At 44.7% G+C, this 14,767-nt stretch overlaps 1 protein-coding gene across 5 annotated transcripts in view; it reads right to left on the bottom strand.

Moving 5' to 3' along the window:
* LOC139962523 (biotin--protein ligase-like) overlaps nucleotides 1-14,767 on the bottom strand; it is an 85,599-nt gene that overhangs the window by 38,671 nt on the left and 32,161 nt on the right. For 3 of the 5 annotated variants that reach the window (XM_071962562.1, XM_071962560.1, XM_071962559.1), the window contains one exon: nucleotides 2,137-2,545. In XM_071962562.1, coding sequence (XP_071818663.1) covers nucleotides 2,137-2,409 — 273 coding nt within the window. In that variant the 5' untranslated portion in view covers nucleotides 2,410-2,545. The remainder of the gene's footprint in view (nucleotides 1-2,136; nucleotides 2,546-14,767) is intronic. The other 2 variants (XM_071962564.1, XM_071962563.1) reach the window with 1 other exon arrangement.

The following is a 14,767-nucleotide window of genomic DNA, read 5'->3' as shown; positions in this document are numbered from 1 at the left end:
GCCGATGTTTCAGCTTCCATGGAAAATTCACTCACGCTAATAGAGTGGACTATTCCATGTGAAAGTATAAATGTAACCTTCCCATAACAAGAAGGTTCATTCTGGTGTAACTATAGTAACTAGCAATATCACTTCATGACAACGACTTCAGTCAAGAGTTACATATTTGGGGCAAACAGGAGGCAAGGCAGTCAACTACTATAGATGTATCTGCTAAGAATGCTATATGTACATATGTATACATATATTTGCATTCTATCCGTATATAATATTAATAATAATAACATTATTGACGATTTATGAAACACAGACATATCCACTGATAATGGTGCTCAAGGCGCATCACAATATTACCCTTGTCAATGATAACCTGTCAAACTAAACATGGCAGCAGCTAAACAGCGCCGCCCAATTGACAGTTTAACTCTTAGGTCCTCATTTATACACCTGGGTGAAGAGAGGCAATGGAGATAAAAAGTGCATTGTCCAAGGACACAACGTAATGAGCTGGCCTCAAGGACTCTAACCTGCAAACCTTAGATCACAAGTCCACTGGCTTTTAGCCACATGCATTCTAACTGCAGGTTTTCATGAGGTGCAGACAGAAAACATCTTTTAGTCAGACGAATATGCAACACTATTAATATTTAATCGTAGTGGATGTGTGTCGGGGAGCCGTTTCATTGGAAATGTATCCATCTGCTACAAGCCTAGTTTGACTGTTTGACATTTAAAGGTTTAACTGGAACCTAAACCTGAGTTTACTTGCTCATCACAAAGATGAAATGGCTATCCTTTATTCAGTATGAGAGGCTTATATGTACAGTGCACACTACTATGTCAGTGACGTGAGAAACTTGCCAAGTACTGTAACTCTCTATATACTAGAGCGGCAATGAACGCAGTAGCTCAACTACAAACTACCTGATATATGTCAACGAGACATTGAACAAAAATACAGTGAAAGTATGTAATGGTTAGTTACTAGGCCAAGCTCAGAAACAAATCAAAAGTTTTTCAACCCATATTTCAAACTATTTTGTTCTGCTCAGGATCAAAGCAGTTTACACATTTACCCAACCTCTCACCTTACATCCTATTTACAGGTCAGCTATAACTTTAGAAATTAATCTGTAACACCAACAAGAAGATATTCATAGGTACTCCTAGCAGAACTTAATTTGAGCTAGTACATTTTAATTTTCTCTATCACTGAGGTAAGAGGGATCTATAGATTCTCTCTTCAAAAAAGAAAAGAGACAAAAAGAACTCTTTAAGGAATGAGGAAAACCTGCCTAGGGCTTGAGTCACAAAATTGTCTGATGTGGCCCTCACTAGAAATCTCAGTCTCTGATACTTGGTAGAGTACAAAAGGCAGCTGGTGCATTATGGGGGTGGTAAAACAGGAGGAGGTACAAGGCAGAAAGGAATAGTTTTGAACAGCGTACAGGTCTATATCATTTGGATACTATTTTTGTATCCATTGTTAGGCCAGGTAGTGCCCAGTTCCTCAGAGCTTCACTTTCCTCTGCATGCTTGTTTCACAGTTTGGTCTGTTTTTTATCTTCATATTTTTTATGTTGAGGAGACAGGTAAGTGAGGAGTGAAGTAAAATACATTTTTGAATCAGTAGATCTCTTACCAGTCTCCATTCAACAAGGAGGGCGTTGTGGTCAAGTGGTTAAGGCAGTGGACTTGTGATCTAAGGATTACAGGTTCGAGCCCTGGCCAGATCATTGCGTTGTGTCCTTGGGCAAGGCGCTTTATCTCCATTGCCTCTCTTCACCCAGGTGTATAAATGGGGACCTGCGAGGTAACTTGTAATTATAGTTGCGTGCGCCGGTTTGTGGCTGCACCCTATGGGAAGTCCCCCGGGGGACACGTGGCTGTGGTGCACTGTGGTGCCCCAGGAGAGATTGATTGAATTGTGCACACTTTGGTGTGTGGGTGTGACAAGTTACCAATGACCAGGGGTAATAATCAGCGCCTTGAGCACCCTGTAGGGTGGATACGTGCGCATTATAAATCTCTGTTATTATTATTATTATTATTATTACATTCATACAAGTATCTCAACATCTTAATGTCAAAAAAAATATAAAAAAATCAAAATAATAATTACAATATGTTACCAACCTTGGGTTTGACGATCACCATCTGTTTTCCAAGGCTGGGTTCGATGTACTTTGAAAAGTGGCTGAACTTTGCCCTCTCGTCCTGAACCTCGCACAGTTCTGACGCCCTCGTAGTCTTCCGGTTCCATCCCTCCTCGTCACCCTGTAAGATCTTCCTGAAGGCCACGCTCTGAAACACCCCGTGCATCTGCAGGGCCTTCATCACGGCCTGCTCCTTTCTGTGGTGGCGCCAAAAATGAGCCACGGTAAGGTACGTGTAGCAGACTGAGAACATGACTGGTAGCTTCGTGGATGACTTTGAAGCAAATCCAATTTCAAAGTTGACCTCAAGGTCAACTAGTTATACCATGCAACCAGAGAGGCAAATCTCACAGCAAGCCATGCAGTTAGAAGACTATCATGTTGAGATTCTTTAAACAAAACGAAGAAAAAATATACAGAAGTTAGTACAAGAGGAATATACAAGAACAGCTGTCTGGCAAAACTATTGTTGCATTTTATCACATGATCAGTTTGAAAATTTCACAAAACTTTTATTCTTTTTCATTTTTATTGGATGTACCTTTTATCAGATGTACTTTCACATGCCTAATCATGGCAAATATTCCAAAACTTACTGGTTTGGATATTTACGAGTGACGAGCTTACCTGTCTCCTCACAACCTTAGCACCTCATTCTACCGTGCCTATAAAGTCCTGGTAAATAAATAACACTGTGCGCCCTCTATGACCGGACCCCCCTTCCGGTCCCTCCTCCTTTCTCATGAGACCATTCCTGAAGAGTGGCCTCACGGACGCGGGAGTGGGGGTGGCAAGGACTGGCCACCCCCAACGACCCCCGTCGAGTTAACTTCCCAAAGTGAACCCCTAACAAAAAAATTCACTGACGCCTTCCTAGCAGGGGGGAGTGTAACCCTCCCCGGCGCAGCGGGAAGGGGGGACACTCTCCTGAACCCTGCAGGCGGAACTACCCCTTACACTAACAGGAGCCTAAAGATTTACGGTCCGCCACTTGTTACCCTTAGACCAACTTAGGTGAGAACGTAAGTGGAAGACTATGTACGCAAACGCATACGGAAACACATAGGTACACTCACCGATAGACTTAGTTGATGGCTCTCTGGTGGATGGTGGTTCTGTCTATCTGGTGTGAAGCTCGGAGTCGTGAGTCAAGTCGAGCGACCGCTCCTCCGTCCGGCTGTGTCCCCCCACCCTCTCGGGGGAGGGAGGCGGGAATGGAGACAGGTAAGCTCGTCACTCGTAAATATCCAAACCAGTAAGTTTTGGAATATTTACTTCGCTCCTCGCTTACCTGTCTCCTCACAACCTTAGCACCGAGTGGCACTGCCCGATGGTGGGAGGCCCGAGGGGTGGGACCTGTTACCCACCGGACCTCGCATCACCGCGCTACCAAATGCCGCTTCGGCGTGTAAAGTGTCGGTCAAGTAGCAGGCGACGAACGTAGTTGGAGTTTTCCACGCTGCTGCTTTGAGTATGTCCTCTATCGGGATGCCGGCGAATAGGGCTGTAGAGGCCGCGACCCCTCTGACGTCGTGAGCCCTTGGTCGGGAGGTCCCCGATGTGAACGGGCGTATGATCTCTACTAGCCACCTGGATAGAGTGTCTTTGGAGGCCGCTGCGTAGGGTGGTCGTGGTATGATGAAGAGAGAAGTTGATTGTCTTAACTTCTCTGTCTTGCTCAGGTACCACTTCAGTGCCCTGACTGGACACCATCGTTTGTCCTCGGCTACTGATGACATGGTCTTAATTTCCGGGATGAAAATGTCTCCTGGCAGGAAGGTCAAGGTCTGGTTCTTTGCAATAAATGACGGGTCTGGAACCATCCTCACCCCGTGGCCCTCAAATCTGATGTGATTCTGCTTGGTGGATAGGGCGTGGAGGCAACTCCTCCTTCTTGCTGACGCCACTGCGACGAGGAAGAGTGTCTTTTTTGTGAGGGCAGCCAGGGAGGCGTTAGCCATTGGTTCGTATGGTGGTCCTGCCAGGGCATGTAACACTGCTGAGAGTCCCTAGGAGGGGGCTAGCCGTCTGATCTGTGGGCGACGATTCGCCATGCCTTTGATGAGCTGTGCAATGTACGGGTTATTGCTCAGTGTGGAGCCATCTGGGAAGCCCTGGTGGATGGCAGCGATGGCCGACCTGTAATTCCTGATGGTGGAGACTTGTTTCCCCTCTCCAAAGAGTGAGAGGAGGAACTCGGCTATCTGTGTCACAGAGGCAGCAGGCAGCAGTATCTGTCTCGGTCGGCACCATTGGTCGAACTTCCGCAGACGGGAATCGTAAGTCGCTGCGGTCGTTCCCCTTCTAGCGTCGGCTGCCATCGCGGCAGCTGCTTCTGAAAAGCCACTCTGTCGTAGGGAAGACCGGACAGCCTCCAGGCAACTAATTGTAACCCCTTGATGTCTGGGTGGGAGAGAGTTCCCTGTCTCTGGGACAGTAGGTGAGGCTTGTCCGGTAGACTCACTGGGACGTCCATGAGGAGTTGGGGGATCTCGGCGAACCAGGGTCTGCGAGGCCAGAACGGGGCTATTAGTGTGAACCTGCCCTTGGAGTTCCGAATTTTCCTGAGGACTTGTCCGATCATACACGGCGGCGGGAAGATGTACGCATCCATGTGGTCCCAGGAGAGGGACATTGCGTCCGTGTGGTAGGCCAGGGGGTGGAATCGTCTGGAACAGAAGGTCTGGAGTTTGTTGTTCTTGTGTGTTGCGAACAGGTCTATCGTGGGCCTGCCGAAGATCGAAAAGATTCTGTCGCAAGTCTCCTGTTCCAGAGACCATTCGTTGGGGTCTATATGCCCCCTGGATAAGGCGTCCGCCATCACGTTGAGCTTGCCTGCGATGTGGGAAGCCCGTAGGATCATGCCGGAGTCCTCGGCCGCTGTTATCACCTCCCACGCGAGTCGGCACAGTCTCTCTGAGCGGGTGCCCCCCTGCCGATTGATGTAGGCCACCACTGTCGTGTTGTCGGTGAAGATTGTGGTTATCGTTCCCTGTACGTGGTCGTTGAAAATTTCCAGGGCTCTTTTGACCGCCATCATCTCCAGGATGTTGATGTGGAGAGATCTTTCTGTTTGCGACCACGTCCCCCATGCTGTGCGATTGCTCCAATGAGCTCCCCATCCGGACAGTGACGCGTCCGTCGTTATCGATGTCATTGGTAGCTGTATCGCAAAGGGTACCCCTGAACTCCAGTTGTTTGGGTCGAGCCACCATCGAAAGTGTTGGGTGACTTCCTCTGACCTGTAGATGAGCGTTGTTTTGTCTGGGTCTGTAGGGTCTGCGGACCTCAGCAGGTGCAGTTGCAGAGGTCGCATGTGTAGCCTGCACAGTCTCACTATATCGACGAGGCTGGCCATGAGTCCCAGGGCCCGGAGCCATGTCCCCGTTGGTGACCCCCGGTGTGCCAAGATCTGTTGTGTGGTCGCCTTGACTGCCGCGACTCTTTCTTCTGAGGGTCGGGCTACCCCGGTGGTGAAGTCCAGTATGGCCCCGAGGAACTGGATCGTCTGGGAAGGTGATGGCCGTGATTTCTTCTGGTTCACGATCCAGCCCAGTTCTTGAAGGGTCTGGAGCGTTTTGTGGACGTTGTTGGTTGCTTCCGATAGGCTGTTCCCTACTACCAACCAGTCGTCTAGATATACGTAGAGGGTGACCCCTCTTTTTTTGAGGTAGGCGACTACTGCTCCCGCGACTCTCGTGAAGGTTCTGGGAGCCGTGGCTAGGTCGAATGGGAGCGCCTGGAACTGGTAGTCTTGTTCTGCGTACCGGAACGCTAGGAATCGTCGGTGTTCTCTGTGTATCAAGATGTGCAGGTAGGCGTCCCGTAAGTCTACGGTCGCCGCCCACATGCCCTTTCTGAGTAGGGGTAATATTAAGTTTAAGGTCTCCATACGGAAGTGTTTTGGTCTGATGTGTTTTGTGTTCAGGGGTTTTAGGTTTAGAATGGGACGCCAGGTGCCGTCCCGTTTTTTGGTCAGAAAAAAGGAGGACCGGAAGAGTGGTCCCGTCTCTTCCGGAACTCTTGTAATTGCCTGCTTGGCCAGCAGGGCCAGAATTTCCCCTTCTAGGGCTAAGCGTTTGACGGGGTCCATGGATGTGAGTGTCTGCCTTCCTCCGCCCCCGAAGGGTGGGCTGGAGGAGAATTCTATTTTGTACCCGTGTCTGACTGTGTCCAACACCCACTTGTCCCCGCCAATAAATTCCCATTGCTGGGAGAAGTTTGTTAGTCTCCCCCCCACCGGCGGAATGGCCGCGGTGAGGTGGGCACCCCTAGGGCTGGGCGGCGAACGCTGGTCGAGTGGAGGGGCGGTCACTGTCCCGTCTGGTCGACGACGAGCCTCTGCCTCCTCTGGGGGCCCAGGAGCGGGTCGGACGGGAGGCTGCCCCCCGGCTTCTGCCTCTGAGAGCTCCTCTGCTCATAGATTTGGCGGGTGCTGCTCTCGTTCCCCTAGGTGCTCTGCTCTCCCTCGGGCGGAAGGGTCTGGTTCTCTGGGTCGGTGGGGGTCGGAATTCTGATTTGGCCAGAGTCTCCCTTCGGGCCACCTCTTCCTGCAGTTTCTTTTGGAAGCAGCCCGCAAAAAGGTCTTCCCCGAGGATTGGTAGTTCCAGCATTCTGTCCTTCGCCTCCGTCGAAGGCCAATGGATGGCGGAGACGATGTTTTGTCTACGGGCCTTTACGGACCTGGTAGCGACCCTTGCAAATTGATCGTACGCGAGCCTGACGAGGGGGCCCAGCAGCAGGAGGAGCTGGCCCGCTTCGTCCCTGGATACTTGGCTGCTGTCCTCAGGGAGCTGTTGATGGTGTCGCATGAGGACTTCAGCTGATAGCATTAGTACCGATGCGAACTTCATGCCCGAACGGGCTGCCATGTCCATCTCTACCAAAAGCTCTTCTAGCTTCCTCTGGTCCGGGGTCTTGAACACGTGTGTGGATGAGGCCCCTTGTTCGGCTTTTAATCTCTCCTTGGCCTCCTGGGGGATGGTTGGGCATCTAAATAGATCCTTCCAGGCCTCGTCAGGTACCCTGACCGCTCTATCTGCCCTGGCCGGGAAGGCCGTCCACTTGGTCTTGTTGGCAATGGCCTCAAATCTGTCATAACAGGTTGCGTCTACTGGTATGGTAGTTTTGGGCTTATATGACGCTTCGCCGGTCGCCGTCAATTTTGATACCCGGCCCGCCTTCTGCGGTTGCGTCTCGGGTTCCTCGAACCCCAGGTGTCGTCTGAATATGTCTGCCGCCCGTGTTATTAGCTCCTGTGGGAGGGCTCCTCCTGTCGCGGGCGCTTCCTCCGGTTCGTAATTGTGGCCAAAGCTGTCCTCCATAGGATCGTAGTCGAGAGGATCTGGATCTATGGGCTCCCCTTCGTCCTCCAAGCCGGAAAGATTCACCGATGCTCTGCAATCCAGAGCGTCCGGGTCCGGGGCCGGTTGCGGGGCCATGGTCGATACGGGGCTGGTAGGGCCCGGTGCCACGTCGGCTACCGTGGACGTCCTTTGCTCCAGCAGGGGCCGTAGCAGGCCGGTGAGTTTGGATAGCCAAGCTGGTTCCTCTTCCTGACGCCGTCTCGGGGACCGGCGCCTCCTCTTGGATCTTCTGTATCCATCGTCGGAAGAGTCCGAGGACTCGTCGGAGATTGGAGAGTATCTCTTCCTCTCTCTCCGTCTTGGGGATCTTGTATGCGACCCCGATCTCTCCCTTCTGGGTCGGCGGGAGGACTCTCTCTCCCTACTTTCTCGGGCCGGGATCTCCGTCGGAACCCGCCTCTCTGGCTCCCTGTCCGGCTCCCTGGAACGGGACCGGCTCCGTCTCCGCGTCCCCTCGGTTGCTCTCTCTTTTGGACCCGAGCCTCCCACGGCCGGAGGGCCGCGCTCTGTGGGTCTGTGTAGCTGCGGCCCGGACTGAGACGGAGTCTCCAGCCCGGCCGAGCTGTGCCTCTGCTTTGGAGGTCTTTTCTTGGCAGGAGCCTTGCCTTTGCTCCTGCCCTTCCCTCTGGCCGTAACTGATCCGGACGTAGCCGGGCCGTTAGGGGAATTCTTTCTCTTTCTCTTTCTCTTTCCTCTCTCTCTACCTCTTTCTCTCCTTCGGCCCTCTCATGGCCACTCTCCTCCACCTCTCTCTCTACTACTCCCTCCTCCTCTCTATCTCCCGTTATTCCTGGAACCTCCGGCGCCCCGATTGCGCTCGGGATCGAGTCCAGCCTTCCCTGGAGCTTGCTACGTAAGCCCTCAAGCCACAGGTCGATGTCCTGCCACTGAGCTGGTGTAAACTTAATACACACCAGGCAGGGGTCTCGTCGAGTGCAGGATCTGCATTTTGGACAAAGGTCGTGCTCGTCCCAGGCTCTGCCTGGGCGAAACATAGAGCAGTTGATGCACTTCAATGGATTGCGTGACATGCTGAATAACCGGATTAAGGAAGATTACTTCTTAGTGATAAATGAACAACAATAGAAGCTTAGCGTAAGAAGGGAGAACTAGGGAGGGAATTATGCTTAGGTGGAGCGTAGCGTAACCTAGCAACGGTAAACAAGGTAACGCTACGGGGTGGCCTAACGAGAAAATGGAAGCTGAAACGAAAATGAGAGAGCGAGAAATACATACAAAAAGGAGTGAATATACGTGAGCAATATGAATCCCCAAAAGGGGGACGAGAGAAACTAATTGGGGGGAAGAAGCTAGTAAACAAGCTAAGAAAACACAATAACAACAACACGCTTTAGCGTGGGGAGGAATAGGGCGGGAACCTAGGCAGTTTCGCGGAACTGCTAACCCCGCCGCAAACCAACCCGAGGAGGAAACGCACTACGAAAACAGTCCCCAAAACCCTCCCTTTTTGACAAAAAGGATACTTATCGGTCAGGAAAGGACTGTCAAACTTCTAAAGATCCGAAGCTAAAAAACTTCCGGCGATCGTCAAAGAAAACCAAGACAATTTTCCAAGGAAACTATCCACAAGAAAAATATGCGTGTAGGCACTTGGAATGGTAGAATGAAAAAGGAGGAGGGACCGGAAGGGGGGTCCGGTCATAGAGGGCGCACAGTGTTATTTATTTACCAGGACTTTATAGGCACGGTAGAATGAGGTGCTAAGGTTGTGAGGAGACAGGTAAGCGAGGAGCGAAGTAAATATAATAGATTGCAAGACAAGAGGTTGTTACCTGAAACACAATTTATAAGACGTTTTTATTGATATCCCTTGATATACCTCAAGGCTATACACAGATTAATCATATCTCAGGGTTCGAACTTGGTAAAATTCTAGTATTTTATTTTTGTATTTGATTTGTGTCTCTAGTGCAATGTGTGCTCATATTAAAGGGAATGGAAGATGGGAAATTCTAGTTAGCTCTGTGATTTGCCTGGAATTGCATAGAGACAACAAATACTTTCATCATTAAAAACACAAATTTTGATGAGTGTCGTTAATTAGTCATAGCAATATATCCTGCTGAACAGAGAAATAACTTATTTCTGTTTTTAATACTCTAGATGCTTTTAAAACTCACAATTGTTTTGTACGGAAAAGTGCTCTAACATTAGAATGCAATGTCTCTAAATAATTTATAACCACCTGTGGAATTAAGATAATGGGAAACAGCGTCCTAAATTGGGCAGCATTAGCGACAGTAAATTGTCGGTAAGACATAAAGCAGTGTTTCAAAGCCATTGGGTGTAATTGAAATGGGTTTTATAGACTGACTTTATTTTTTACATTGCCTGAATGCAAACACGATCCTTGCAAAAAGCCTGATTGAAACGAAAAAAGAGAATATCAGATAGGTGATTCTAACTAAGATCTTAAAAAAGATGTCCACATGATGAGGTTTTTTTTTACATATAGGAATATTTTAAATACATATTGGTCATTACAGTGACTAAAAGAATTCGCAGCCATGAAGTTCATCTTCATAAGACTTCAAGTTAAGTCTCCAAATTTCATCAACAAGCTAAACCCACAAAGTTATTATAATTTCCACATTATTGACTGTCGTATATAACACTCCCCACTCCCTCCCATTTGGGTGCACACTTTATTAAAAAAACGGTGATGTTACGATTGAAGACTTTCAAACGGCTTCTAATTTAGTGTCTATATATCTAATTGATACAAATGGATTCCCCCGTAATGGATTGCAGTAAAGTGTATTCGTGCATATTAATGCCAGTATTCGATCACGAATATATAGAGTTAAAACCTTAACGAAACCTACATATCAGTGATTCTGCAAATTACAACATGGTAAGCTTTTTACTTTATTTGGCATATGCTTCTATAAATTTACCAGTCTATAGTTCAAGCCTCTAGATTCATGAGCTGTCAATTAAAGCCATATTACGCATCCCAAGATGCAAACCGGCGTTGCCTTTCATGACCTAAATCATCTTTGCTTTTCAGTTTCCTTACAATACCGTTATTATGATGAAGTAAACTTGTTTTCTGATATTGTAACATTGGGCAACGTTTGTTTCATATAAGTCATTGTTTACTATATGTGACTATGACAAAATGCAACATTGACAATTGATTGAACTATTATAAAGTAACATTCATTTAACAGTTAGTAAAACATGTACACAACATATGTTAATTTGTGAGATCAAGCCTGATAATACAGTACACTATATTGAAACAAAGATTGCATTTGAATGTGCCCTACTGTACACAGAGATTAATTTCGTCAAAAGTACATTTGTTAATTTTTTTTGGGCATTTTTTAACAAATTTCTGAACAAGAATATAAAAGCTCAAAACCAGAATCTAAGATGATACAATATGCTTGTTTTAACATAATGATAAGGTTTGCTTAAATGACATTATTACCCTGCAAGTTTTCAGACCAAGTGTACCCTAATTGGTAACTTTATATCAAGAAATATTTCAAAGTAACATGTAGAACAGTTTTACTAAAATATATGTTAATGCAAACATTGATGTTGCAAAACATATGGAATATATGCCGTACCAATGTGCTCATGTATTACACTGAGTTTCGAAAAATGTGTGTAGTATAGCTACGACTATAATCTGTGTCACACTTGAAAAAGATTTTGGAAGTTGCAAAGTAAGAGCATAATGACATATTTATATATAAGCACTAGCACATAAAAAGACTTGAAATTTGTAAATATCAAAAAACAATTAATATTGATAGATTTGAGAAAAGCAGCTTATCGTGAGAAGCTTAAAGTAATATGAGTTCTAAACTATAAGAATAGCAAATATTTGTAGAAATGTGACAACTTTTTTTCCTTTGGTAAGGACTGGATAGATTTGGTAAAAAATTTCAGAAGTATAGACACCCGTTTTAAGCAAGTTTTGGCATTCCAGAATAAAAGTTTCTCTTTCAGAATGGAGGATTATGTGAGGCCAGGGAAATTTAAGACTTTGAGGCTAATTTGAGATCATGTTAGTATAAACAAGCAAACTTTGATCGTAACCTTGTGAGGTAAGTGCATGCCAAACTCGTTAAGAGTAGCATTTTAAGCAATGTCTGACTTTTATGGAGTAGTTTATCATGCAAATACTAAACATTCTAGGAACTGTGTTTATCCTTGAAAGGTAAAACTTCAAGCTTTATTTAGCACAATGTTTAGACTAAGGAGGGGGTCCTTAATTTATAGGAAAAATTTCACAGGAAATATTGTCTAGGGAAATTATCTTGGCTGACTGAAACTTGCACTTCACTGGGCACAATTTAATAGGGTTAGGCAGTATTTAACAGAGACTGCAGGCCTCAACAGAACCAACAGCCATTTAAGCATGTCTAAAATATTTTGACAAAGGGATGGAATTGCACGCTTTACTCTGATTGAGATGCGTTGAAGCCACATTTTTTCGATTTATGAAAGACATTAAAAGCAAGCTGACCTGGCATGGATATTTTACAACTGAGCTCACCTATCTCCACATAACTACTGTACTATCAGACCGCCATATAGACTTGGTACAGCAAGAGTGTCATATAGTTAGTAGTTACACTATAAAAGACTTATATGAGGAGTGATAGGATACAAATACCATCATAACCTATATTGCATGTTATCCATATATTATCCAGAACATGGATAATTACATCTTTTCTTCAAAGACTGGTTAAATGGTAATCAGCCAGTTCGGACAATTTCTTTCTAGTGCAACCACTCTATACTGACCTCTCATATCATGCTTCAAAGCACTCGTACTGACAGTGCCAGCAGTTCCTGATCACCATATTTCGGATAAACATGATATATTCATACTGCTCAATACTGTAAATATGAAATAGTGCTTTGAAGCGGGATGTGAAAGTACAGAATAGAAGAAAAAACGGCCCAACTATGGTGTGATAGGTATTTCAACTCATAAATATGCTAATTAACTATTTTAACTCTACGACTCCATTGTAGCCAGCTATTTTCTTTCAGTGACCAAAAAAATATTTGTTTTCTACTTTATACTCAATATGCATGGCCAACCAGTAATATGACCATGAGTTACCTATAAGGTAGTTTTATGACAAACTGCAGCTGCCATTTAAACATTGTCCACCATCATTTTACAGCTCCATCAAAGTTTGTTAACTTTGCATGCTTGGAGTAACTTTAATATATGACCGGGGATTCCATATACAGCTAAATGAAATCAAGATTATTACCTACAGATATATTTATACATTTGAGAGATAGTATATCTCCATTTAATGATATGGCATGTAATTCCAATCTTAAAATAAATAAATACATTTAGGAGAGGTCAAGTAGGTTTTGGATTCAGATGAAGTTTTATAGGCTAGCATCTATAGGTTAGGCTATGAAAATTGCATGTTAGTAAATACCAAATATCATGTTTCACAGATTAAATCTGTAGTTCAAATGAAACAGCTGAGTTGATGACATGTTAAGTTTTTGGGACACAAAAAAAAATTGAACTTAAACCATTAGGATGTTACTTACTGTAAATTAAGAGCAATGGTGCAACCAACTGTTTGCATCACCTGTTTCTTAATTAGAGCGGTGGGTAATGAGTGACAGATCTAGATACATCACATGGCTAACATGACCCAAACTCTTAACCCACCACAATATATTGTTTTAAAAGGTAAAATGGCAAAAAGACATGTGTGGTCGCATCCTCTTATACGTAGAACTGATCTGTTCAGGGCACTCCTTAATATTTCCATCTGATATGATTTATGTAGCCAAAAAAGTTGGTAATAAAATTTGCCATCAAATGCATTTCAAAGTAGCCATCACATCAAAGGGACCAGCAAACATGACTAGCAGGATGAAGATAAGAAACTATTCTCTAGAATATGTTAAATTGGGCCATAAATTATTAACTACTTTGTATATATTTGATTATATTATAATTTAGGTTTTGAAAATGGAGGAATTATAATGACATCTCAAATAAAGTTATGCATTTGCATGCAAGAATATCATGCACGCAAGATGAAGAAGGATTGACGGGATTACAACTGACTGGCTTCGGTCCATTTAAGCATCTTCATCGGATACACAGAATAAGGCCAGAGATAATCACTTTGATTTCACCGCGGTCAACAGGGATGACAATTATAAAGGCACATGAAGAGGGTATATGTGTTAGTATAACTAGTATTACATATGGGAGGATATAAAAAAGAGATTGTTAGTATATAAAGCTAGATTGGGAATCAAATGTGTATGATGATGAGCTTATTAAACCAAGTTTTGCGATATCAGAGGACTCAAATTTATATGACGCCACAGTGTACTTGATCATGAAGAGAAGAAAGAAATATGCAAATTACAGTAGAAATTGTTAAACAGTCTTATGTAGGAATACCAATTAGTATGCAATAATGTGGGAGTCACTTGTAGGACAGTATAACCTTAATTATAAAGCTGTGTGTTAGGATATCAGAGCACTCAGGAAAATCAAAGAAAATAGATGTACATATATCATTGATAGATGAAACTAGCACATGCATGCACACATTTGAGAAGTAGGTCAGTCGAATGTAGGATGGGATGAACTTAATATCCCTGTGTGTTAGGATATCAGAGCACTCAGGAAAATTGAAGATGCATGTACTGTAGTTATATCATCGTTGGATGGACATCATGCACATTTGAATAGAATATCAGACATATATAGGATAGGATGAGTTTTGTAAACCTTAATGTTAGGAATTAGAATACATAATGTAGGTAGATATGCAAGAGATATACTTTGATCATCGTGGATAAATGTAGCCTATGTGTACATTTGTGTAGGATATCAGTATGATATTTGGGAAGAATAATTCAGACATTACAATAGTAGAGGAGAAATACTAATGTAGGAGCGGATAACCTTGTGTGTTAGGATACCACAGCTAATACTGAAGTATACAAGACCTAGCTTTGTGCTATAGCTATATATGATCACTGATAGAAGGGTTACATTTGCGTAGAAAGTTAATAACATTAAACCCGAAAACACCAGAGATTAGTAGACTCGCAGGATTATAGATGAGCTTTACCAACCTGTATGTTAGGGTATACCAGCTAGAGTATTCAGGTTTATGTGCAATAATTGTGTATTTTGAAGACCGATGAATGCTTGGATTTATAGCATGCACATTTACGCACTAGGATGTCATTCTG

The sequence above is a fragment of the Apostichopus japonicus genome, chromosome 21, assembly GCF_037975245.1.
Source record: "Apostichopus japonicus isolate 1M-3 chromosome 21, ASM3797524v1, whole genome shotgun sequence".
Lineage (NCBI taxonomy): Eukaryota > Metazoa > Echinodermata > Holothuroidea > Aspidochirotida > Stichopodidae > Apostichopus > Apostichopus japonicus.
This window is presented reverse-complemented; position numbering and strand designations above follow the sequence as displayed.